This window comes from Gymnogyps californianus, chromosome 11 (genome assembly GCF_018139145.2).
Source record: "Gymnogyps californianus isolate 813 chromosome 11, ASM1813914v2, whole genome shotgun sequence".
NCBI lineage: Eukaryota > Metazoa > Chordata > Aves > Accipitriformes > Cathartidae > Gymnogyps > Gymnogyps californianus.
Genome location: NC_059481.1, coordinates 9,721,803 through 9,746,334, shown reverse-complemented (window position 1 = coordinate 9,746,334; position 24,532 = coordinate 9,721,803). Strand labels below are relative to the sequence as shown.

Genomic DNA, 24,532 nt, shown 5'->3' with positions numbered 1-24,532 from the left:
ATGGCGGTAACTATTCATAGGTGAGTAATGATTTTACAGTCTCATCAAAACCAAATTTAGAACAAAAGACTGCACGCTTATATGGTAAAGCGATCACTGGATGGGTCAAGAAGGTATCATTCCCATATTGCACAACTAGGCTTTCTAAGCATTAAATTTCACAAAAAAAAAAAAAAAAAAAAAAAAAAAAAAAAAAAAAAAAAAAAAAAGGAGATCTTTGTGTTCCCTTCTGGAACCGGTTCTGGAAAAACTCTAAGGTGGGAATACTAGCAACTTTCTTCTGCGTATTATTTATGGTATGTATTGAAACACAGCATGTACCTCTACAATAAACTCATCGGCACTACATTACTGAAGTCTATAATATACTTGATGGAGAGCTTAGACGTTTGATACTGATGTCAGTTGTTTGCCAATCAATTTTGCCATTAGGATTTCAGATGTGGGCAGGAATGTGGTAATTCGTGCTTCTATGAATAATTGCTCAGTTTGCTAGAGGAGTTTAAATGTTGCCTAAGTAAATCACAGGATGCTTATTTTAGACAAAGATTTCAGAGGAGTATAGTCACTTTATGACTCTGTTTCACTTATGTTCTAATAGGAAACCCTTTTTTTTTAAATGTAGGACTTTAACAAACATTAGTTAAACTGTCAGGTTTATTAATGAATTATTTCAGTATCATCTAATACAATTATTTAAGCTTGAAATTTAACCTTTTACCCGCCCCCTAGAACAGAGAAATAAATACATCCTAGGAAAAGAAATAAAGCTACACAGATGCTCAATATTAAACATTGGTTCTTTTTCCCTACAATCTATGTTTTCAAGAAACGTGATGATTGCTCTAGGTTATAATTTGTTGTAAAAGAAGTCTGAAGTTGAATTAATCCCTGTTAATCATAGGGGCTTGGGGGGCATTTGGCGGTTTTGTTTGTTTATTTGTTTTTCCAAGAATAGAGACAGGCCACAATACTGTCTCTCTCTCAAAATCAACTGCAGTCTTAACTTGCTTTGCAGGACCATGTGATTCGAGAGGAAGCCAGAAGCCTGACCCTGAGGCAGTGTGCAATAATGGAAGTAGCACTAGCTACTATAAAGGTACAGCTTTACGTGTTTTTCTGTTCTGTTCTGCTAGAATGACCAAGAACATGATTGACATAAACAACAGATTCCAATATAGAATGGTCCCTTAGAATCATAAAGATCCCTTTAATATGTTGTCCTGGTTTCAGCTCGGACAGAGTTAACTCTCTTCTTAGTAGCTGGTGCAGTGCTGGGTTTTGGATTTAGTGTGAGAATACTGTTGATAACACTCTGATGTTTTAGTTGTTGCTAAGTAGCGCTTATCCTAAGTTAAGGACTTTTCAGTTTCCCATGCTCTGCCAGCAAGCAAGTGTGCAAGAAGCTGGGAGGGAGCAGAGCCGGGGCAGCTGACCCCAACTAGCCAAAGGGGTATTCCATACCATAGAACATCATGCCCAGTATATAAACTGGGGGGAGTTGGCCGGGAGGGGCGGATTGCTGCTCGGGCATCGGTCAGCGAGTGGTGAGCAATTGCATTGTGCATCACTTGTCTTTTCTTGGGTGTTATTTCTTTTTTTTTGTTGTATTCCTTTTCATTACAATTATTATTATTCTTAGTTAGCAGTGTATTTTATTTTTACTTTAGTTATTAAACTGTTCTTATCTCAACCCACGAGTTTTACGTTTTTCCTTTCCTCCTCCCCACCCCACTGGGAGAGGGGAGGGGGAAGCGGCTGCGTGGTGCTGAGTTGCTGGCTGGGGTTAAACCACGACATATGTCAAGAACCATTTGATCCTTATATTGACTTGAAAGCAAATGTGTAATAGTCTGCTTGCAGAAAAGTTAGAAAAACTATTCTACCAGTTGCAGACAGAACATATTCCCTTCAAGGAACTGGTGGCAAAAGCTTGTCTGATTCTTGTGTTCCTTTAGAGTTAGTGCAGCTGAAGCAGCTGGGCTAAATCCTTATTATGTTGCAGCATAGCCTCTTTTTCTCCCGCAAAGGAGACACTGAGCCTGAAAAGTGTAGCTATTCCTAGCTGCACTCTCCTGCAAACACATATAATGCATGTTTTTTATAGCACACCAGAAAACAAGGCTTTTAATACCATGCCTTACTGTGCACTATTTTAAATTCAATGTCCAGTTGAATTTGTCAACTTTTTACAGTTTGGAATTCACCACCTAATTTACTGTCACTCCTAAATAATTTGATTTAATTTAAAGATGCCATTTAATTATTCTACATATTGGTCCCTTTTCAGTGAAAACAAAAAATCATATTCATCACACACCTGTTAAAAACACTTCCGAATAAATTAATTTTTATGCATTACCAACATCTTGTTGATGCAGATGTCGGTAATGCATAAAACTACTTTAGAAAAATCTTAGCGTTGCAGTAAATGTTTTACATTAGATTTTTAAAAGAGCCATATTAGAGACAATCAATCCAACCTTACCTGGTGCTAATCTCATTACTAGAACTACAAATTAATTCATTGGTAATTGATAAAGTACCTCTAGGATTTGACCTCTCTGGAAGGATGAAAGGATCAGGCCATAGGCCAGATGAAATGTTCTGAAAACTTTGTTTTCACTTCCACTCATTTTATGGTTATTGCTCCCAAATGTAAAAGTAGAGAGATTAACAAAGTCCCTTTTTTTTTTTTTTTCTGTTTTTGATAAAAAACTGGAGACTTTCATACAGTCTTCACAGATTGGGTTTCTGAAGTCAAAAGAAAACATTAAGGAATATTATTTAATGTACTTATCAGTCTTTTTCACATTGGCCTGGATCTTTAGTTGGTGTAAATAACTTGAAAGCAATCAGTTTATAGAATAACAGCGTATTTTCGTGTCTGCTGCTGAAGAGACAGCACATCAGGAAGGTAAGGAGGCAGCTACTTAAGTATAAAATTGAAGATATAAATAAGAGGACATATTCATGATCAAGTCTTGTGCAACAAATTAGCATCTCAAAAGACAAGAAAGAAGTATCAGAGAGGGCTCACACTTGCTATTTTTTGAATTTGCAGTGGAATTGGCAGAATTTATTGGTGGAATTTATTTCTTTCAGAAATTAAAATAATATTTGGGGATTACTGATATTGTGGAAACAGAAATGGAACAAAATGCTGAAGTACCGTGTGCTCCCAAATTAAGCACTGTGGAGTCCTCAGTTCAGTATGTGAATCTAATTATTTTCCTTTCAAAGCATTTGTTCTAAATAACTAAAAGTTGGGAAAAATGTAAATTCTAACCTTGCCTGAATTTCTGGTGTTTAAACTCTTAAGAGTCATAGATAGATATTAATCATTTTACTGAACAAAAGTCTAGAATTGGAGGAAAAAGTTTAGAAATAGGCAAATTCTCTATTAATTCAGTGTTCTTATCTCTGTGCGTTACATTCATAAACTGAGCAAGATAATGCTCTCTGAAAAAACTATTTTCAAATTGTAAGGCAATGATATGGCATTATAACCTGCTTACTGTACTTGGTACATGATATAGCAAAATCTTTTTTTTCCAAAATACAACGCAAATAGCCTTGATCATGTAGAAATTGATCCTACACTATTATGAAAGTGAACAAAGACAAACCTTGTAAGTTAACTCAAGAAAAAAAGACTGCTACGTTGATTTAGGAATGCAGTTCATAAGTATAATGATCAAAATACTCAATTTTGGTAATGCTAGGTAAATATGGTTTGTTTAAAAGCAAAAAAATGGCTGCCCAAATAAGAATAGAAGAATGGTAAAAATGGCATATGGTATCTGTTCAAAAATTAAGTAACTGATTATTGTAAGGAAGGGATTTGGGGGAGGAGCATCTCTGTTCTTGCAGTCTTTTTTATTTTTCCTTTCATTAGTCTAATTTCTAGTACCAAAAATTAATTCACTGAGCAACTTACATTTATAATTTAATAGATGATGGTGTTATTAATGCTTTGAAGAGCGTAAAATAAAGGAATGATCTTTCATCTTAAATATATATAGCATATCATCAGTTTTTGTATGATGCAAAAAGAATCTTAGCAATTTATTTTTTTTTTTTTTTTTTAGCTCAATTTGCAATTTACTGTTAGGAGAAGTGGCTTTCTGGCCTCAGTTATCTCAAACTGAGCTATCTCAGCCCAGAGATAATGTTCATTGATAATATTGTTCTAGTTTCCATTTTTGTTGTTGCAAGCACTGTAAACCCAGAGGCACTCTACAAAGTGAAACCACTACCCAATATGACTTGTGTGGCATTTGTCAAGTTTTGGCTGAGATTGCAGTGGCTACAGCATTGATTTCCACATAGGTTACATTATGCACTTGTGTCTGCACCTTTCACTTGTCAGTGTGACTTTCAAGCCTCCTTCATTACCTATGAACCTTGAAACCCCTCAGACTGGAGCATGAGTAGCAGGTGAACTATTTTAAGGTTTACATCTCTAAAGAAGAAGGTATTAGGTGCCCAGCTGAATCTGTAAAACCCTGTTTACTCATTATTTTTCTATATTTGCTTCCATACAGTAATGATATGTTAATATTAGTGGTTTTGCATGCAAAATTTACCATTTATGGGCAAAAGCAAAAAAATGTAAAAACTCAGGAAGATTAGGGTCAGGTGTCCTTGTTTCTTTAAATGTCTGTTAGCTTTCGTGGAGCTTTTAGTCCTTTGTAGCTGCTGCTGCAGATAACATTTTATTGGGAGACACAACTCCAAAAAAAAAAAAAATCACGGTAATTGTCACAATAGCAGGAAATATTAACAGATTTTAGCACTTGCTTATAAATTGATTAAGATCGTTGGTGAAATCATGAATACACTTTTAAACAAGACAATAGAGGTTTCTTTGGAACATATAGTATGAAATAATTCGCCTGGAAAGATACAAATTACATGTAAGTATGCAATGATGAGAAGATAAAGGTGATTTAGTCAGAACCTCTTAAATTGACACTAACTGCCCACACAGGATTAAAACAATATAAAACTTTTCAGCCTGATGACTTCAAATCCTTTGTAGCAATCAACACAGAAATGTAAATAATGACTTTGTTATGAAAAGTACATTTATGTTTCATGTCCTGCAAAAATCTTGAGAATCAGAAGGTGAAATGTATAGACTAACATGCAATGGGCATGTATGGACTGCAGGTCTGCTTTGTCACAGATATGCTTAGGATAAAGCATTTAGTATGTATGTCTGTATGTGCACTGAAATGTATATATTGCATATATTCCTTTGGCAACGCTCCAAAAATGCAGAGAGAATAGATTCTACTTACAGTTCTCAACACTCCCTGTATTGAGTGGACCAATAGTGCATGTCATCAAGTAGTCACAGTGTTTTCCTGAAAAGCGAAATCATAATTTCAGGCACAATTACAATGCAATGCTAATCCAAAACTTCATATTCTAGGATCTTCTCTCTTAAAATTTTAACAAAATTCCCCCTTCCCTCAGAAAGAATATATTCTTTACTTGTGCTGTAAACCATGCCTTGATTTTAGAGGGTTTTTTTAGATAAAGAATTAAAACCAGCTCCACTCTCCACAACCTAAAAGAACCCTGCAAATATATATATCCAGTTTTGACATGTAAATACTTGAGATCATGAAGACCAAAATTAAAATTTTGTATATTTTTTTTTTCTCCCACAAGACTTAACTTTTTACTTTTGGAAAGAAGCTCTGTAGTAGAGATGATGACAGTTATCTCAACTGCTATAATCATAAATCTAGCTACACATGCCAGGTTATTCTTAAAAGTTTGTGTAAGAATTTTACTTAAAATTGTATGTCTGTAACTGAGGCCTCACTTGGATAATTTGCCTCTCTGAATGACCATATTTGTTTTTCATTTTAGCAATACTTCCATGCTGGAGGAAGTGGGCTGAAAAAGAATTTCCTGGAAAAGAGCCCGGACCTACAGTCCCTGAGATATGCTCTCAGCCTTTACACACAAACTACAGACGCCTTGATAAAGAAGTTTATAGACACTCAGATGTCTCAGAGTAAGTGATCTGTAAGAGAGATATAAGTATGTCAAATTATATTTTAAATGTTTTAAATCATTGGTTGCCAATCATATTCTCCAAACACTGTGGTATTTTAGAGTTTATTGTCACAAATTTGCCCATGTGATGTTATCCCATATCAACTGCTGTTGTCAATCAATGGAGCTGATCTGAGGGCAGAGCATTTATCAGCTTGTCACTTTACATGAAGAATAGGTCCCATAACCCTGAATATCAGGGTTATTTATAGTAAGTAGCACTCCACACACAAACAGCATTGTAGAGGCCATACCAGAGTGCATATTATAATTGCAGAAACAGAGTAAATTCATAGAGTACATTGGCAGCTCTAGGTACTTTCAGAGCTGGAGGATATTAATTACTAATCCCAAATAACTGCAAAAAGCATGACATATCCCTTAAGGTTGCCTTTTGTGATTAAGAACAATAAATTGTGAGCAAAACATGCTTAATGTAGCACACTGATTCCACATTACAGAACCCACACTTCTCCTTCTAGCAGGTCATCTGTGGATTCAAAAGGAATAGAAGGTTTCTGTAGGCTAAAATACAGCATTATTTTCCTTGTCTAGATTTTTTTTCCTTTGTGCATTTCAGAATTCAGATTCAAAACCATTCTGTTGAACATGTCACATCATCTTTTATGCCCGCTTATCAAAATCCAAAATTTTGATACTTTCCCAAAAGCAAACCAAGGCAGAGAACATGCAAGAATATGATATTTGGTGTACTCTGAATCTGGACATCAGCACCACTTTATCCTGCTCTAGAATTTTGGTGTAGTGCACCAAAAAAATTGAAACACAAAGTCCTCTTCATTTAAAATATATATACCATTCATTAATGGTGTATTTCAGAAGACGACTTTCCGTGGTTTCAATAAGAGGGCAAGAGTTCATGGTTATCCTTTTAGGCAAAGATTCCTTCTATTTTCAAAAAGAAGCTATTTCTTACCATTTTTCTTATCGATCTAGGACAGTGTTTTCATACTTCTACAGTACATACAGGAACTGCTTTTATATAGATAATGTGCATTATATTCCAAGCTGAACAGTTTCTTCATTCTAGAAACTGCAAATTTTTACATGATAGTAATCATTACTAGATTTCTTTTGAAGGTAATGGGCATTTGTAAAAATGGCCCGTCCGCCACAATTTGCTGATCTATAAAGAATTACCCTGCTCCCACTCATGAGAATCAGAAAAGTTTGCATCGGACAGTTAAGCTGGAAATCAATTGCTTTTACGTCTGAAGTACAGTATGTCAGTCACAGTATAAAAAGCATGAAACATTAGTTTTGCAGCTTGCCCCAAGATTAATTCCAAGGAATTATTTCCCAGGCAGCTTCCATATTAGACTGAGGATCTCTGTTTGTTAATAATTCATACATTACAAGTGAGAAAATTGCTATAAAACTTTAACATACAAGGAACAGATTTTTTTTTCCTCCCTCTCATAAAAGATTAACAATATGGATTTAGGCAGAAAATTATTAATTACTAGTATATTTTGGTTTTCCTTATGCATACTTTCATTGTAACTGCAGGAGAAAAATTATCCAGTTTGTAGCCATAAGCAGAGATCTTTTATACATCCTGAACCACAAACTTGAATTTTCTGATTTTCATCATGATTTCAGCCTGAGGTCTGTGTTCATTTCTGTGCACACATTAGCATGCCTATATTTGCACACCAGTATTATCACAAGTGTAGTCACTGGGAATGAAAGTTAAAGAAAAGTGACTCATAGCTTTTCATCATCCTTTAAAGTCTCATTTCAAAGAATGAAAAAACTCATCTATTACGGTCTCCAGCCTCACAACCGTAGCTGTATCATTAGCATTTAGTTAAAATGACCCTGTTTGCAAATGAGAAACTTTCTCTGAAGTATAATTAGAATTATATCTGCCCTCATATTTGTGCAGGTAACCAATCCATAATCAATAGACAGTTGGATGTAATTAAACTCAAAGCAACGGAAAAAAGAATACTTTAGATTTAAAGAAAATAGCATATTGAATAGTAACTATGACCGTAGATAAAAGAGGATGCTCAGTTTTCCTGTAATGACTGCTAGAATCAGGCAATAATCAGGCATACTTTTAACCACAGGTGAAGATACTTTTTCATTTGCCATGCTTAAACTGCAGTGTGTTTCTATGAAACTGAAGGGCGAAAAATTGATTAGTGTGAGGAGGGGAAGTTACTTCCCCCCCGCTGCCCCGAAAGCATAACAGCTATGTAAAAGTGTATGTTATGGTCCTTGATACTTCCTGTATTCATGTACGTGCAGGGTCAAATTCAGTAGGAATAACCAAAGTATCCAAGAATATGCTTTTGCACCATTTCTAAACAAGGATGATTGCTTGAACCTGAGTTTTGATTCCCAGCCTTTGTGCCTACACATTCCTAAAGACCTTCCTGGAAACAAAGCAATTTGCATAAGCAATATTACTAAAAACATTCCTAACTTTTAAAATTATGGCTTAATCTCAGGAATTCATAGTTTTTCATGTGGTGGTTTCAATACACTAAATACTTGAAAGCTAAACTCTTATTGCCGTTTTCAAATACATCAGGAGACTATATTGTTATGGACATATGCTTTAAAAGCAAATTATCACACAGTCAGGACTAATGAAATTAACTGCCATAATCTTACTCTGATGATTTTTCCTTTTCAAAGCACCGCTACAGACTCTCAAGACTGTTTTCAAAACAGACAAGTGTTTGAGTAAGTAAATGAAAATGCTGAGCATAAACCGGCAGTAACTTTTTGAATAACTGACAACATTGGGGTTTGGGGTTTTTTTGCTTTTTTCTCTCCATATAATGATTTGCCGTTTAAAAGGAATATGATGAAAGCTGTAAATTCAATCCTCACTCAGTGTTGTGAAAACAAATCTGTAACCACATTACAAAAATGAAAGATAAAAGAAAAATGTTGTCTGTATCAACTTTATTTATTAGCCAATACAGATATCAGATTAGCCTACTTAGTGACATAGCTTAAGTTCTGTCATATGTTATCATATTAAACACCTGTCTTTCTGCCTGGCACAGGAGGAGAGAGGTTTCTCTGCTCCAGTGACATCCCTACTGCTATCCCAGATCTGCCACACACTTTCAGCGTGTTTGAAAATTAAATAATGCTGAGACTCTGATCATTACAGATTTTGACATTGGTATCAATATGACAGTAAGGGGGAAGATTATCTATGTTTATCCCTTAGTATAAAAAAAGGAATTTTATTTCCAGAAAGATAAGCAAAACCTGCTAGCACTTGATCTATTTTAATCCCTACCCACAAATGTAAAACTTTTGCAAATAATTTATCGGTATTGTTTGGTAGGAAAACTTTTACAATTTTACATACAGTGAATTATAAACTGCTAACGAAATTCAGTTCCACTTATCTGAAGTTCACATTTAATATTAACCAGAAGGTGTCCAGGTGATTCTGCAGTGCCTGTTGTAAAGCACATTCTTCTGGATCAGTGTTTTCTTCTTACTCAACCATACACAAGTGTTAGCACTGCCAAGAACAATTTCATGGAGCAGGTTGCTTTTAGAGCCTCTAAAATGGACATTGATATAGACCTAAAGAATTTGGAAAAACCTGAAGGCACTTCAGTGATGAGAACTGCATTTCAAAGCCTGAGTGACCAGTATCTTACACACTATATGGTCATTGATACCTCTGCAAAGAGCACGTAAATCACAGCCAAGTGAGAATCTCGTAGCATCAGTACACCATTACCAAGCAGATCCCCTGAGGTTCAGATCTCTGATTGATTCTGTTTCCTTTGGACTTTTGTCAGCTGTAAATTGTCACTTTTAGATTGGGCACTACTAATAATATACATTAACTCATACTGTAAAAATGATTTTTTTTTCCTCCTCTAAATTCAGCTGCAGAATAACATTTTTGCATAAATTCAGACTACAATATGGATTGTTTTCAACATCTTTTGTGACCAAACAATTGCTTGTGCACACTACCCTTGTGCCAAGCATGAATCAGTTGTAAAACAGTAGTGCACTGCCAAGCCTGACCTATAAAACCCTGCTCAGTTGCAGAGACTTGGGGGTTCAGTGCTGTACGGCTAAAACACACCATGGCTGGCTAACAGCTGGATGGCAGCCAGCAAGCCAGCACAGAGTATCATCAAGGAAAAAGCTCAAAGGTCTCTGCAAAAGACCACGTATTTGTACATTGATGTATTTATACAAGTTGTCAATGTACAACAACTCTAGACAAAAATGTCAAATTTCAGTTCAGGCAGGACAAGCTAATTTTAACTAAACTTGAGCTAAATTCAACCACATTTTCACAATCAGGACAAAACTATAAAAGCCAAAGGACAAACTCTTACTGTATTTCAGAAGAGAAGGAACAGACTTAGAACACTAAAGTAAAACTACATCCATATCTATTGTACAAACTTTCCTACTTTATGGTATATTTGACTTACTGTTGCTCAAAGCTCAGACCAGTCCCAGTGATGCTTCTCAAAATTCGTTCCTAAAAAAAGAGAGAATTTTCAGCCTGGCAGTCACCTTTTTATTAAATTAAGTTATACCTTCACCTTTTAGACTACTTAATTTAAAGGATATCAAAATTAAAAGGAGATTTATGGCTGTGGTTAATTTAGCAACTGTCTTAAATATTCAGTAATTTCATAAACTATAGCCTGTGCTGTAAATGTTTACATTTGGTTAGCATCAACTCTAATAACATTTGGACAAATACGATTTTAGTTTTAGCAAACTACATAAAAAGACAGCTCCTCAAACACTACAGTGTCCTGAATTTGCTCTCATTTATTACCACTAATTTCTCCAAAGTAAATGCCACTGTTGCATCTAAAATCATTACTTATTGGAAATAGTCAGAGAAATATTTTTTCTTATAAATTTACAGCAGCTTAGTTTTATAAACCTCATTGGAAAATGCTACTGTTATTGTAAGGTATACAACATAGCAATCCATAGTGGCAGGACTGCAACGTATTTTTTAGCTTGACTTTAAAGAGTTTGTATTACTTAAGCAGAAAAATCAATACTCATCTAGCAACATGGAGCTCATACTACAATCCCTACTTGTGCATTTAAATGGCTGCAAAAAAGGCTATTCTTTCACATCAGCTGATTTGTATCGGATTTGTTCGTTCTTATGCTGGACAATTGCAAGCTAAAAGGGGAAGAAGCATCTGAAAACAAGAAAAGATAACAAGCAGAATTAAAAATATTTACCTAATGAGAATGAGTAACTATAGCAGTAACTCCATACTCATCTTGTGAAGCCACCAACAGAGGGAAGGAAATTACATGATCAAAAATGAAGAGAAATGCTTTTCAACTGCCAAGCCAAAATTCAGTTCTGTGTTCCTTTGCAACCTGTAATGGCACAAGGCAAAAGAACCTCACTATCTTTTACCTCCTTAAATATATGGAATCAGATTCAAATACTAAAGTGATAGTTAACTTAGAACAAACATACTACAGTTTAGGCAAGCAGATAGATGACATCAGACTATAGAAAATAAAAATCATTTAGCAGCTCTTATAAGTGAAAAAGGAAAGATTTTTTTCTGCTCTTTTGCGTGTCAAACTGTTGTATTATTAACTGTCATATTTTGAAAGCTATACCTGTATTCCATTATAAACTTTAATTCCTACAGAACATATCCAGTTCTCTCATGACCTATACTTCAGACAGAATTTAACTCAAGAAATAATCCCTGCTTCATCCACTGTAGTTTCAAATTGAGGTCACAATCATGTGTTACATGACCTTATTTCATGAAAGAAAAACAAGCAGACCTGCATTATAAGCTGCAGAAATCAGCGTACAGTTGCAAGGAATATAGAGTAACAAACAACAGAAAACATAAGAACAATGAAGAAACTTGCAGAATTACAACTAATAGAAGAATTCTAGCACATGCTAATATCAAAATAAATGCATTCAGAATAGTGGCAGAAAATAAATATTTTACAAGTTCACATATAAAAAAACCAGACTGCTGGTGAAGCATAAGGTTTTTACAGAACGTTCACTTAAGAGGCTGTCACAATAGAAAACTTCTTTGGTTACGCCTTACATGAAACAGAAAAGCACCTAAATTAGAAATAAGTTGTATATTACAGTTTCTCTTAGGTCTTCAAGAAAATGAACACAAGCTACTGGTATCCATCAGTCATATGACATCAGTTTTAAAAAATAACTTCTTAATGGTATCAGTGGAGCATTCACTGCATATATAAACCTCTTGAGACGCTATACTTGCCTGTATGTTGCCCAGTTAAAACGCTGGACAGCATATATATGTGTGTATATATATTCTACACATACACACATGGATGGATGGATGATGCTAATTGGCTACCTCCCAGATCAAAGCTGGCTCATCCTTGGTTTCTTACCACACGGACATACAAGTGGCTACAGATAACGGAGGGTCACAAAAGGGTTGTGCAATTGCCAGCCCTCATCATGTGAAGCATGGCTTACACTAGGCAGAGATGAAGGGGAAGGTCTTAACTGGGGATTCCACCCTGACACTCAAACTAGTACTTTCTACTCACACCATAATATTCTGCTTTTGTATTATGCTCTCTGAACTCCTCATATCACTGTCTGACATTACAGAAATTCAAATAGGAGAGAATGTATTTTGATAGTGTGGCTTTGTACAATTGGGAGACTCACAAGGTGCTGCAGAATTTTCTGTCAGCCATAATACCTTTACACCAAGTGATCCTTAAGATAAATCATTTATGTTTTCTAATCAAATACAAACCTTCTAAATCTCATCAATCTTTTCATGGCAGCCTTGTGAAAGAATGGTTGCTGAAAGTCAGCCATCAAGTAACTGAACTTGGTTCTCAGAATTCCCCGAAACAAACAATTATCAACAGTTTGTATAGCAACTTGTTAAAGCAAAGCATGTGTTGCAGTTAGTGTGGTTATCATTACTAAAAGCAGGTTTCCCTGCTTGCCTTCCTGTTCTCTAACACACATACAGAAGAGATCATTTAGCTTACTACATGCAGCTTTTAACAATTCAGCTTTAACTTACGCTTTGTATTAAATTAAAATTAAGATTTTCCTCTAAATTATAGAGCCTCAGGATCCTGTGAAAAACAACTTGATTAGTCACCCTGATCTTTTGTCTTCTAATAAATTAGCAGATGAACCCCAGACAAATACATGTATTTTACTGGCATCGTTAATCAGAAGATGACAAATGTTTGTCTGAATTAAAATGTTGATTTCACCACTTGCGTAATTCCTGGAGCATTGGGCACTGTAAAAGCTTGAATATTTGTTCAACTTTTTCAGTCTTATGTCCTATATAGAAAATAAGGTCAAAGCATAGGTGTGGTATTTAAATAAATGATCAGAGTTATGCTGAAGCAGCTAGCTAGCAAATGGGATAGGATACGGTTACCACAGGGCAACGTTGCCAGTTCAGCTGGTTTTATTGCCTGGCTCACAGTGCTTAGTGAGCTTTCCTAAATCTCAGTACTAAAATCATGTCATGCATGATGATTAGTTTGCAGGTAGTTGTTTTTCTTTTAAACTGGATTTCAAATCCTCAGAGAGGTAAAGAAGGTCTTGAAATCCTGAATACTAAAAGCCAGAGTAAAAAAAAAAAAACCACAAAAAAAATTGTAAACCTCCATAGAATCACAGAATGGTTTGGGTTGGAAGGGACCTTAAACATCACCTAGTTCCAACCCCCCTGCCACGGGCAGGGACACCTTCAACTAGATCAGGTTGCTCGAAGCCCCATCCAGCCTGGCCTTGAACACTTCCAGGGATGGGGCATCCACAGCCTCTCTGGGCAACCTGTTCCAGTGCCTCACCACCCTCACAGTGAAGAGCTTCTTCCTAATATCTAATCTAAATCTACCCTCTTTCAGTTTAAAGCCATTACCCCTTGTCCTATCATTTGCAGATGACACCAAATAGATTTAGGAACTTTTAATACAGCTATAAAGATTGTTTCAGAGCCTAGCTTATTATCTTTGACTACTTTGGGGCAAAAATACTGCAAAAGTAGCCACTTGACTTGAGAGCAGGAGAAAGTCAAGAAGCTACAACCATCCAGGAAGAAGACAGTCTTTAAAAGAGCATCTAGCCCCAGAAATATAAAAATATAAGAACCCTAGCCATTAGAAGGAGGCAGTGTAGACATAAAGAGAGACTTGATCAAATACATATAAAGAGAAAGGCTGAAAAAAAGTGAGAAAGAATCACTTCCATTTGGTATGGAAGTTGGGGAAATCAGAGAGCTCAAGTAGGACGGAAAGGAACAATGTGAATAATCTAAAGTCGATTATAGATCACATGGAAGAAGAGAAATACCAAATACCAGCATGGTAATATGAATCTGAGGAATGAGCAAATTACGGAATTCCAAGATGAACAAAAGAAAAAAAAAAATTTTGTCAAATCTCATCTTACCTTTTTATTATTATTATAAGCACTGATTGGTTCAGTACAAAACACATCAGTATTTAAAGTCAGGTAGGTGTTTGGTAAATGTCAGATTCCTTTTCTGTTTAATGAAGTGCTCCTTTTGCATAAAGTAAAATATTTAATTCATGTTTACTTTCTCAACCTAGGGGTCATTTCAGCCCTTCAATAAATGTAGGGAACCATGAATGTATGGAAAACTGGAATATAATTGTGTGAAGGAAAAAAAAAAATATAGTAAATTCAAGTAAAGGACTTCTGAAAAAATATTTTTCTATATTCAATAAATTCTGACATTCAGTGCTTTCCTTTCAAAGGAAATAATAGATTATTAAGTTGTAATAACTGCAGATAGTATAAAAGCCTTTCAAATACAAATAGGAGCTCTGTTTTCAAACGCCTGAGAACAGACACTGATCTCTTTTGGACACTGTAGACTGCTTAATAGGTTCCAGCTTCCAGAAATTGAATCAATTCTCTCCTCAGAGATACATAACTTCTCGCATTAGGAAGAGGATATAGTACATTTCTGAGTTCTCGGGAACCTGAGATGAAAAAGACCGTGACTCTAGATCCACATCACGTTTTGGACACCCAGCTGCTGATTTTGGTGATAAAGTCCAACCCTTATTTTTCTACTGAATTTTGCCTGAATTTCCAAAAAGCTCCAGTTTTGACTATGCCTCCTTGTCTCATATCTCTACGCTCTCTCTTATGCATACATTCTGACAACTTACCATATACTTAAGGCTCAACAGATCTATAAACTGGACAGAAGGTAGAGGAAAAAAAACAATTCACCTCATTAACTGCCAAGATTTCTTTTTTTTAATAAAACAGAATTTTTTTAATAATTGTGAATAAAATACAATTTTCCAAACAAGTCCTACAAACTTTGCGAATGCAATGCAAGTTTGGGGAAAGGCTCATAGAGACAATGGAAGGCGTAAGAATATCTGCATATTGTCCTCATAAATATTTTGCAAAAAAGTGAGTCTTACTTTTACAACATGACTGTATAGTTAGAATTGTCCCTGCAAGCACCACTAAACAAGAATGGACACCGCACAGACCACAAACACTTTAACAATTAATGCTTCTGGAGTTCAACAGTAAAAAAAAAAAATGTTAAAAAGAAAAAGAAAAAAAAGAATTAAATCTGTTGTTATTGAAAGCTGTAATTGTTATTGGATGAAACAAGAAGAATATGTCCCTAGCTGAAGAACAATAAAAACATTCCATTGTTCTTCTCTTTTGCTACTAGATGAGTTTGCAGCATAAAAAGAATCCTTGTTTTGCAAGCACGTCCTTAATATCTCTCTCTGGCACACAATTTGCTACTGTCTTTTATTCTTTATGTTGTGAGAAACAGACCCTTAAATAAAGCCTCCTCCAGATTTAAGAATTTTACATGAAACTACCAGCAGGAAGATACGATGAATACCAAAAGATCTTAAAGCAGTTTCAAAAGAAAGAATTGCTATTATAAGATAGAACATAAGATAGTTGATGTTCCATATCATGAAATGATATGTTAACCTAGGATTATACAGGCACAAAGCCGATGAAAGAGAAGGCTTGTATGCCTGAGTGCAGGGACAGATTTTTCTCTTAGGGTTCAGTACTATGTATTTCTGTCTGACATTTTTACACCATCAAATTATTGGTTTTTCACTGCTCAGTTTTCAAGGCTGCTGTGTTTCACTTTCTTATAGCTACCAAATTTTGCCATACTGAACTGTAAATAGAAGGGATTGCAAGACTGATGATAACATTTGTCTAATACAATACCAGATAAAAACTTTGTTAACAGATAATTCAGGCAATACCTTTTCAGACAGAGCAATTTTATCTTCCATAAATACTTCTGTATGAAAATTTGCATCATTATGTAAACTTTCCTATATTTATGTTAGAATATATAAATAGTGCAAACTTTGGGCATAGCTACAGTGCTGGTTTTAGTAATTATGTACACAAACTCTGCTATCTTAAATACTCATAGCAGCACAACTGTGGTAGTTGGAGAGTCAGAGCTGAGACCTATGAACAGTCCAATGATTAGCTCAGCTTCTCAGATGTGTTTTGCCACTCTTATTGAGGTCCCTGCTGCATACCAGTGCTCCTAGTAGCCCCCAAAACAAACTACTCCTCTTAATATTTTCCATTTTTTTTTTTCAAGAAATTATGAAAGCATCCCCATTTCCATGCCCCAACTTCCAGAGTAGCTGGAAAGTACGCTCCATCAAAGGTACTGCTCCTGCTATTCCAAGGTCTTAAATTCTATTCTTAAATTTTATGCTAGCTCATTTTCTGTGAATCCCATTTATTTCTGCTGGGGTCTTTTTTTCATGCAAACCTAGAAGTTAGTTTCCAAAGTCCTCCTAATACGAAAACTTTTTTAAAACTTTTTGCTGCTAAAGGATCAAGCAAGACAAAGGACCCCTTTCACATAAATTTCGCACAATCACAGACTAATTCAGCAGGAGTCTCTTGCATTTAGCAGGAATATTATTCTAGAGAATACAGGGAGTTTCTGCTTTATTTTTTACAAAATATACGTGATTCATTTGTCCACTTGTATTTTCTGCTATTTTCTCTACCAGACTCCACAAGTTCACACTTCTCCAAAAGGTACCTACTACAGAATAGAAGACAGAAGAATTCATTTCTGTGTGCATATGTAGCCAATATGTCTATCATGACTAAGAAACATTTGACTAGGTCCTTGGTCCAAAAATGACTCTCTTCTGTCAAGATCATTAGAGCTATAACAACTATCACATTGATGACATTCCAGGTGCTAAATAAGGAAGGAATCAAAGCCTGACTTTTTAGACTTTTTTTCCACAGAGGAGCAAGCATCTTTGGCCACAGGAAATATTTATTCTCTGTTACAGTTTGTTTGCTGCAATAGAATGACTGCAGTTTAAATACAGGTGATCACTTTAAAACCCACCTATGAGAGAATGCTGTATTTTGATTCATATAAATAACCTAACAAATAAAAATCTAAAGCAGAGTTTAGAGTGGAAGCAGTAATAGTTAAGCAACCATAAGGTTTTCGAACATAAAGCAGAATTATTTCTAAGGTTGTTAAGCTTCTAATGAGTTATATTGCAGTACTAAAGGAAGAAAAGTGCAATCATCCTTTGCAGTGCAGGGCTAGATATTTGTTGTCAGTTAAATTCACTTGTTAAATGTGGTAGGATAAACGGACCTTTCTATAGTGCAATCAGAATCACTAATTCCTGCTGTGACTTTACAAGAACTGGCAGCAAGAAAGGAAACAAAACAGAAGAAATAGACAGATCAGAGACTTTAAAATTAAGTGCCATAGTTTTTGAATGTCAACAAAAGCTGCTATAAGCAAATACTGAATGTCCTAGAATTGTATCTCAGGGGTGGGGCGGGAGAGAGAGCACAAGAGAGAGCAAATGCAAGATGGATAGTGTGGTAACTACAAGAAACCAAGCTTATATTCTATACTCCACTAGAAATTGTCTCTACTGGCTGAGACATTCTGCTGCAGGAAGTTTCCTCAGCAATAGTGAAATGTAGGGTCATTTTAATGTCAGCTGTTTTCAGTATAAAACTGTATGACATTTTACACAGATTTCTTTATAACCATATCAAACAGTACTATACATACAGGACTAATCTCACTATATATTTGTGGTACAGCTTAGAGCACTGTTGTGAACTATGGACTACTAGGAAAAGGAAAGACAAAGATCAGTTAGGAGACCTTTGCAAGGATATACTTTGCATAGTTAATAAAAAAGTTGGAGAAACAGAACAATACTTATCTTGTAGATTCATTGATTTTGTCTTGGTAAGATCTAATGTGTCATTATCACAGGTTAACACAGCACGCACCATTATTACCATCACCCACAGGTTGCTGCATGAGCTATCTAATGAAAATGCTAATTATTTTCTTTTAAAACATTCCTGATTTCTCCTAAAGGGGTTTTGGTTTGGGGTTTGGTTTTTTTTTTTTTTAAGCTAAAGGCTAAAACAAGTGATTGACATTGGCTGATAGTTTCAGTGATATTCAGGATCAGCCTGACTCACCTTCCACTGCAGTCAGTGGTAAATTATTATTAATTTTGATTGGGAGAGAGTTTGAGAACTTCTTATACTCTCAGTACATTCAGTTTATCTTATCCATTCAGTGGCCCTATGATTTAAACGTTGCAAATTCCTGGTTCTATTCTCCTGTCCTGCTTGGCAATGACAGGTTTTAAATCAGAACAAAAGATTAATGATTTAGAGTTACAGTATGTTCAGCTCAAACTTCATAGCTGAAGATGGCTATACGTGGAATCAAAAGCATCATTCATAAAAAGGTCTACCACCACAAAAAGAACCTGTTAAGGTTGAATTCCATAGAAGTATGTAACAATTTGAAAAGCCGGAATTTCACAATATGAAAGAACAAGGCAGATTAATGCTCTAGAAGCTCCAGTCTCTACTCTCTTTGATTTACTTTACAGCATCAGAAAGCCAATGAGAATAACCAATATATAAATATCTATTATATATAGTATTAGAGTACTAGCCCAGATAAGCTGCCTTCTGAATTTTAGGTGTTAAAAAACAAAAAAAAAATTGTTGTCTTCATTTAATTCAAGTTAAGTAATCCACATAAATATAGGGGAAGGTGTTTTCACACAAGTCAGCACACTGGCTTAAATGTAACTCCATTAAGTTGGAAAATGAGACCTTTCTTAAAATCTTGTCTTTCTGGACGGAATAATTTTACATAGCACTTTGCACTCCAAAGAATTATTTTTTTAAAATTCATAAATAAATTTTATTTCAAGCAACAGAAACTCAGTGTCAATATTATGCTACTCACTGGTATATGGTCTAAAGATACTGTGTTTGCAGAAGAAAAGGAAATCAGCTTTAACTTTATGACCTTGATGAAATGAGAATTTCCTTTCTCTTCCTAAATAAAAGCTAATTTTACTGTACAGTCAGATAATACATTGTTTTACTCTTCTAAATAAAGCTGTTCTACTGATTTTATTTAGCTTTTCTAGTCCATTTCATTCCTATCTTTTTATAGACGTTCGTAAGAAAAAATTATGTATTATTTATTGTGAGCAAGATGTAGAGTGATTCAGCAACTTGAGATCCCGTATAGTGCAGCTTTAAGTAATTATCCAAATACAACAAGAAGATTAATGGCTGCCACTGAAACTAAACTTCTTATCATTAAAAATCTGATGTCTAACAAATTGCCTATTTACATGTCAGTAGTAGCCCAAACCCTCTGGCTGATACTGAAATACATCTAGCAGCAAAATTTGTACAGGTACCCTGCAATTCAGAAGTAGCAGCTATAACCAGATTAAGATATTGAGACTGTGTATTTCTGCTAAAACACTGTTGACTATTATTCAAAAGTGGATTCATGACAATTCTAAGCCAAACTCACCTGAAAGTTGGAAAATGCAGAACAGCATTCAAGGATTCTGAGCAAGTTAATGGAGCACTGAATTTCCACGTTTTGATGTATCAGGAAAAAAACTTGTTCTCTGAAGCAGTAATGCTTGCGGTAAGAGTATTTAATTGACCTTGAAATGTTCAACCAGTGTAGAGAACGTAATCACAGATTATGCCAACACAACGAATAAACATCACTGTAGAACACATTTCTAGGAAGCCACTGATGGTGAAATCCAGAAAAAACTATGCATGATAAAGGGGGAAAAAAAAAATATTCTGGGTATAAACTAATTCGGGGGGGGGGGGTGGGGTGGATATCATTTTCCCCAGTATGATTACATAAGACACCCCTCTTCTCTGTACCCCTTCCTTAACTCCTTCATGAGCTGCCGGAAAACTTCCAAAGAAATGTTTGCTTCTCCTCACATATAGATGGTTGGGGAACCAGTGGGTAAGGAATTTCTGTATAAATAGAAAGAAGATAGAATCTTTCCTCTGCTAACCCACAGAAACAGTAGCCAGTTATAAAGGGGTAGTAATTTGCTTTAGTTCATGGTTCACAGAGATTAGACTGGGGAGCAAGTGCACAGTTCACGGAGTTCAACATTCACAGTCATCCAATTAAAGAACAAGTAAACACATCCAATTTTGTTTATATTGTACTGTTATAATCTGATATATTAAAGGATCTTTCAATACATACTTAGAGCCCTTTTAAGGAATCATTATGTGTAAATTGACTTAGAACCTGCAGCGGTGCTCAAAAGTAAAAACTTTCAAAATTAAGTTCCTTGCTCCTCTGCCACCCCTACAACCTTCCCTTTTTTCTTTAAGCCCCTGCGTCTGTGCTAGTGCAGAACTTTAGTAGCTTGCTTAGACATAACCCCCAGCAAAGGATACATCAATAACGAAACAGAAATAACTTTCCAAATGTGTACTTGCAATAAGATTTTTGCAGTGCACTTGCAAATAAAGTTTGACGAAACCACCAACTTCTGCATTTCAAGACACAAACACACCTAATGACAACCAGAATGAAAGGTTCCAGATGAAAGGGGGGGGGGGTATTTTACTGAGGTACTTTACATACCTATATAGACATTTGCAATTGCTAGGTACTTTTGTGGCAAAATCATTTGTGAATCTGTAACTGATTCCCACTTAAATATGAAATATATGTCAGAAATTTCTAAGTGTTTCTGACAGAAAATACCGCTCACCTTCTTTCACTGTCTATTTCTCTTGATGTATTGAGAAGCCAAGTGTGCTAACCTACTAATTATTATTTCAGGTCAAACCACTAATAATTCAGTGGGTGAAATATCTATACAGGTGGATGTCTCTACACATCCTGGAACTGGTGAGCATAAAGTCACTGTAAAAGGTAAGTTTCAAATAGCTAATTTTAAAAAGAAAGCAACAACAAAGTCCAAAACCCCCAAACACTACATCCTACATAAAACGTACCAATAATGAAATTACAAATGTTAAGTATTACAGTACTTGTAAAGCTATGAGTATGCTTCAAGTGATTAGGATCATATTGCTCAACATCAGCAGAAGTTAAGATTATGCAGGCAAGTACTGTCTACGCTTCTCTGTGTAGGCAATTAAAATTTATTATACAAAAGTTATAGAGTTATAAATTCAAATGTGCCAAATTACACTTCTGAATTGCTTACATATAATTTAATTTTCCAAAAGCTGTAGCAAAGCTGGGTGGTGAATGACTGCACCAAGACTTTAAAAGTTCCATTTTTAACAAAATGCCTTTGTTCTGCAAAACTTGAATTCCAGATGAAACCCAGTATCATTTAGATTAATATAAGCTGATTTTTTAATTACAGTGAAGGTAGCAGACAAAAGAGCTGTTAATGTAAAGCATTTGTAAAATATATGTTTATATTTGCTAGTGTTGTAACTGAAAGTAGTCAGACATCTTACTTGGCAGAGAACAGGCAAAGCTCCTCCTAGGCTTGCCAGGTATTGGTATCCTATAGGAAAGCTCTCAGGTCACCTTTCATCGTCTATACAAAGTCATACTGGATAATTAATTGGTCCTCTTCCAATGGAATTTTATTTAACTTCATTTCTTTTATTTCTTTATAGTTGTAGCAATTAATAATCTAAACTGGCAAACAACAGCTATGTTCCGGCCATTTGTGGAAGTTTGCATATTAGGTCCTAATCTAAGCGACAAGAAAAGAAAACACGGAACCAAGACAAAGAGCAACACCTGGTCACCAAAATACAATGAAACTTTCCAATTGTAAGTATTTTTTGTCTGTTAATTGCGTATTTTATGCAAATTTTGTTAGAATTTCTTGCAGGTAGACTGGTAAGAACATAAAAAAACATCCTAAGGCTGCTATACACATCAGAGTCCATAGATATAGACACCACTTCAAAATTATTTAGTAATATGTATCTTTGTTTTATATGAAGATAAATGACAACCACTAAGCTTTCAGTCTTACAAAAGCTGGTTAAAATGTACAATTCATTTCCCTACACAGGAATAACTATTTATATACCTAGGAATCGATTTGCCTAAGTAGTTATCTGGACTGAAGCATTAATTATTACTGCTAGATATCTGGGCCTTTATGACTGTTGAGATATCTAAATGTGTAAAGGATTGTGCATGTGTTAATGGTATTATTTATCTCTATTATTTAATCCTTAAAGCAATAAGAAACTTTCACCTAACCTGGAGTTTTAAATTTAGTTCTTCTCACAGCACCTCTCACCTGTTTACTCCTCCTCCCCTTTCATAACTGAGACCAATTCATTTTCCTCCCCTTACCCCACAACGCTGAGTCGGACAGAGTTCACTTTCTCAGTGTCTGACCACAAAGCTCATTTTGAGGCTTGCTGCCAGTGATTTTCTTTAGTTTTTGCAGTTGATTTAAAGATGTGGTTATGATAGTTGTGGAACTAGTTGAACATTTTAGGTACTTTCTAGGGAAAGGTAACAGTGTTTATTTCAGATATTGAGGGAATGATGAATTCTCTATTTCTATTCAGGTCAGTGGGAACAGAGGCTACATCAACAGTAGCATCCGAAAGGTTAACTGTGTAGAAGGTTTAAAACTAAATGATATTCTGTTGCAACAAAATGGAACTACAAAAATTGAACTACTACTATCACTTTAATTTTTACAAGATTTCTAGAGTATGTTCATTCCTTAGTGGAATTAAACTGAACGCCTTGTTCTAAATTCATATTTTTAATCCATGCAGCATTTTGAGTAATGAAGATAAGCCAGGAGCCTACGAACTTCACCTCTCGGTGAAAGATTACTGCTTTGCTAGGGAAGATCGCATTATAGGAATGACAGTTATTCAGCTGCAAAACATAGCAGAGAAAGGTAGTTGTGCATCTTGGTACCCCTTGTTGAGAAACATCTCTGTAGATGAAACCGGGTTAACAATTCTTAGAATACTCTCTCAGAGGACCAATGACGAAGTTGCTAAAGAATTTGTAAGACTTAAATCAGAAACAAGATCTGCTGAAGAAATGGCCTAAAATACCCAAGTAACGCAAGATTGTCACCGCCAAGAACATAGATACAATGCCGTTGTCCGAATAGCGCATGCATGTGCAAATCTGTGGGAATGTTTAACTAACTATGTTTTCAGTGTTTGCCAGTACTTATGTACTATATTTGCAAGGTATGTCAAGGAGCCGTATATCTTTTATACATATTTTGGTCTTTGGTAAAGTAATTGTTCCAATGAAGTGCCAAAACTACAATTAAGAGTAAATGTTTCATCATATCTTTTTAAATGTTGATTTCACCTCATCACAATTCCTTTATTTTTTAAGGTTTATTAATAAATAATTAGCTTTTTTAATTGATTAATAGGTTGTCTCTGTTAAACTACTGTGTTGCTTATTCTAAATTAAGTTACCTCTACTATTATTTTAAAAAAGATGTACCTACTTTTCTTCAAACTATCATTTTATGCAAGCCTCATTTTAGGTATCTTACTGATAACTTTTTCTATCATTACTACAGATGCAGTTACTTATAGAAAGTGTTTGTAATTTTATAATTACTAATATAAAGTAATGATTTTTGCAACAAAACTGAAAAAGGATGGAAATATTTTATGCTAATCTTTTTCCAACCTTTCATAAATATCACTGTGAAGAAATGCTGTTAAAGCAAGTTCTCAAGAAGCTGTGCTTATCAGAGTTTGTTACTGATGTTTGATATCTTGAGATAACTTTGTTCTTCAAACTGCCAAGGTAATATCATATTTGTATTAAAAGAGTAAGTCAGTATCTGTAGAAAAAGACTGCCATACAGTACAGTATATGTGCTTTTAAAAAAATCATTTTTTAAGTGATATGGTACTGTACAAGGATTAGTAGTTTGGAATATGTAATGACGGTTTGTGGTTTGTTTCTAGAAATTGTTTATGAAAAGAAAAGATGCTGTTAGCATTTTCACTCAGAGTTATAAACATTGCTTTACATACTTAGCTGTAACATCAGTTAAGTGCTTTATTTCTTTA

General features: G+C 35.1%; 1 protein-coding gene across 2 annotated transcripts in view; it reads left to right on the top strand.

The window, feature by feature from the left end:
- UNC13C (unc-13 homolog C) overlaps window positions 1-23,894 on the top strand; it is a 188,418-nt gene extending 164,524 nt beyond the window's left edge. For both annotated transcript variants that reach the window (XM_050903121.1, XM_050903120.1), the window contains 5 exons: window positions 1,019-1,099; window positions 5,887-6,034; window positions 21,300-21,392; window positions 22,118-22,277; window positions 23,252-23,894. In XM_050903121.1, the coding sequence (XP_050759078.1) occupies window positions 1,019-1,099; window positions 5,887-6,034; window positions 21,300-21,392; window positions 22,118-22,277; window positions 23,252-23,537 (768 nt within the window). In that variant the 3' untranslated portion in view covers window positions 23,538-23,894. The remainder of the gene's footprint in view (window positions 1-1,018; window positions 1,100-5,886; window positions 6,035-21,299; window positions 21,393-22,117; window positions 22,278-23,251) is intronic.
- Window positions 23,895-24,532: the final 638 nt, after the last annotated feature.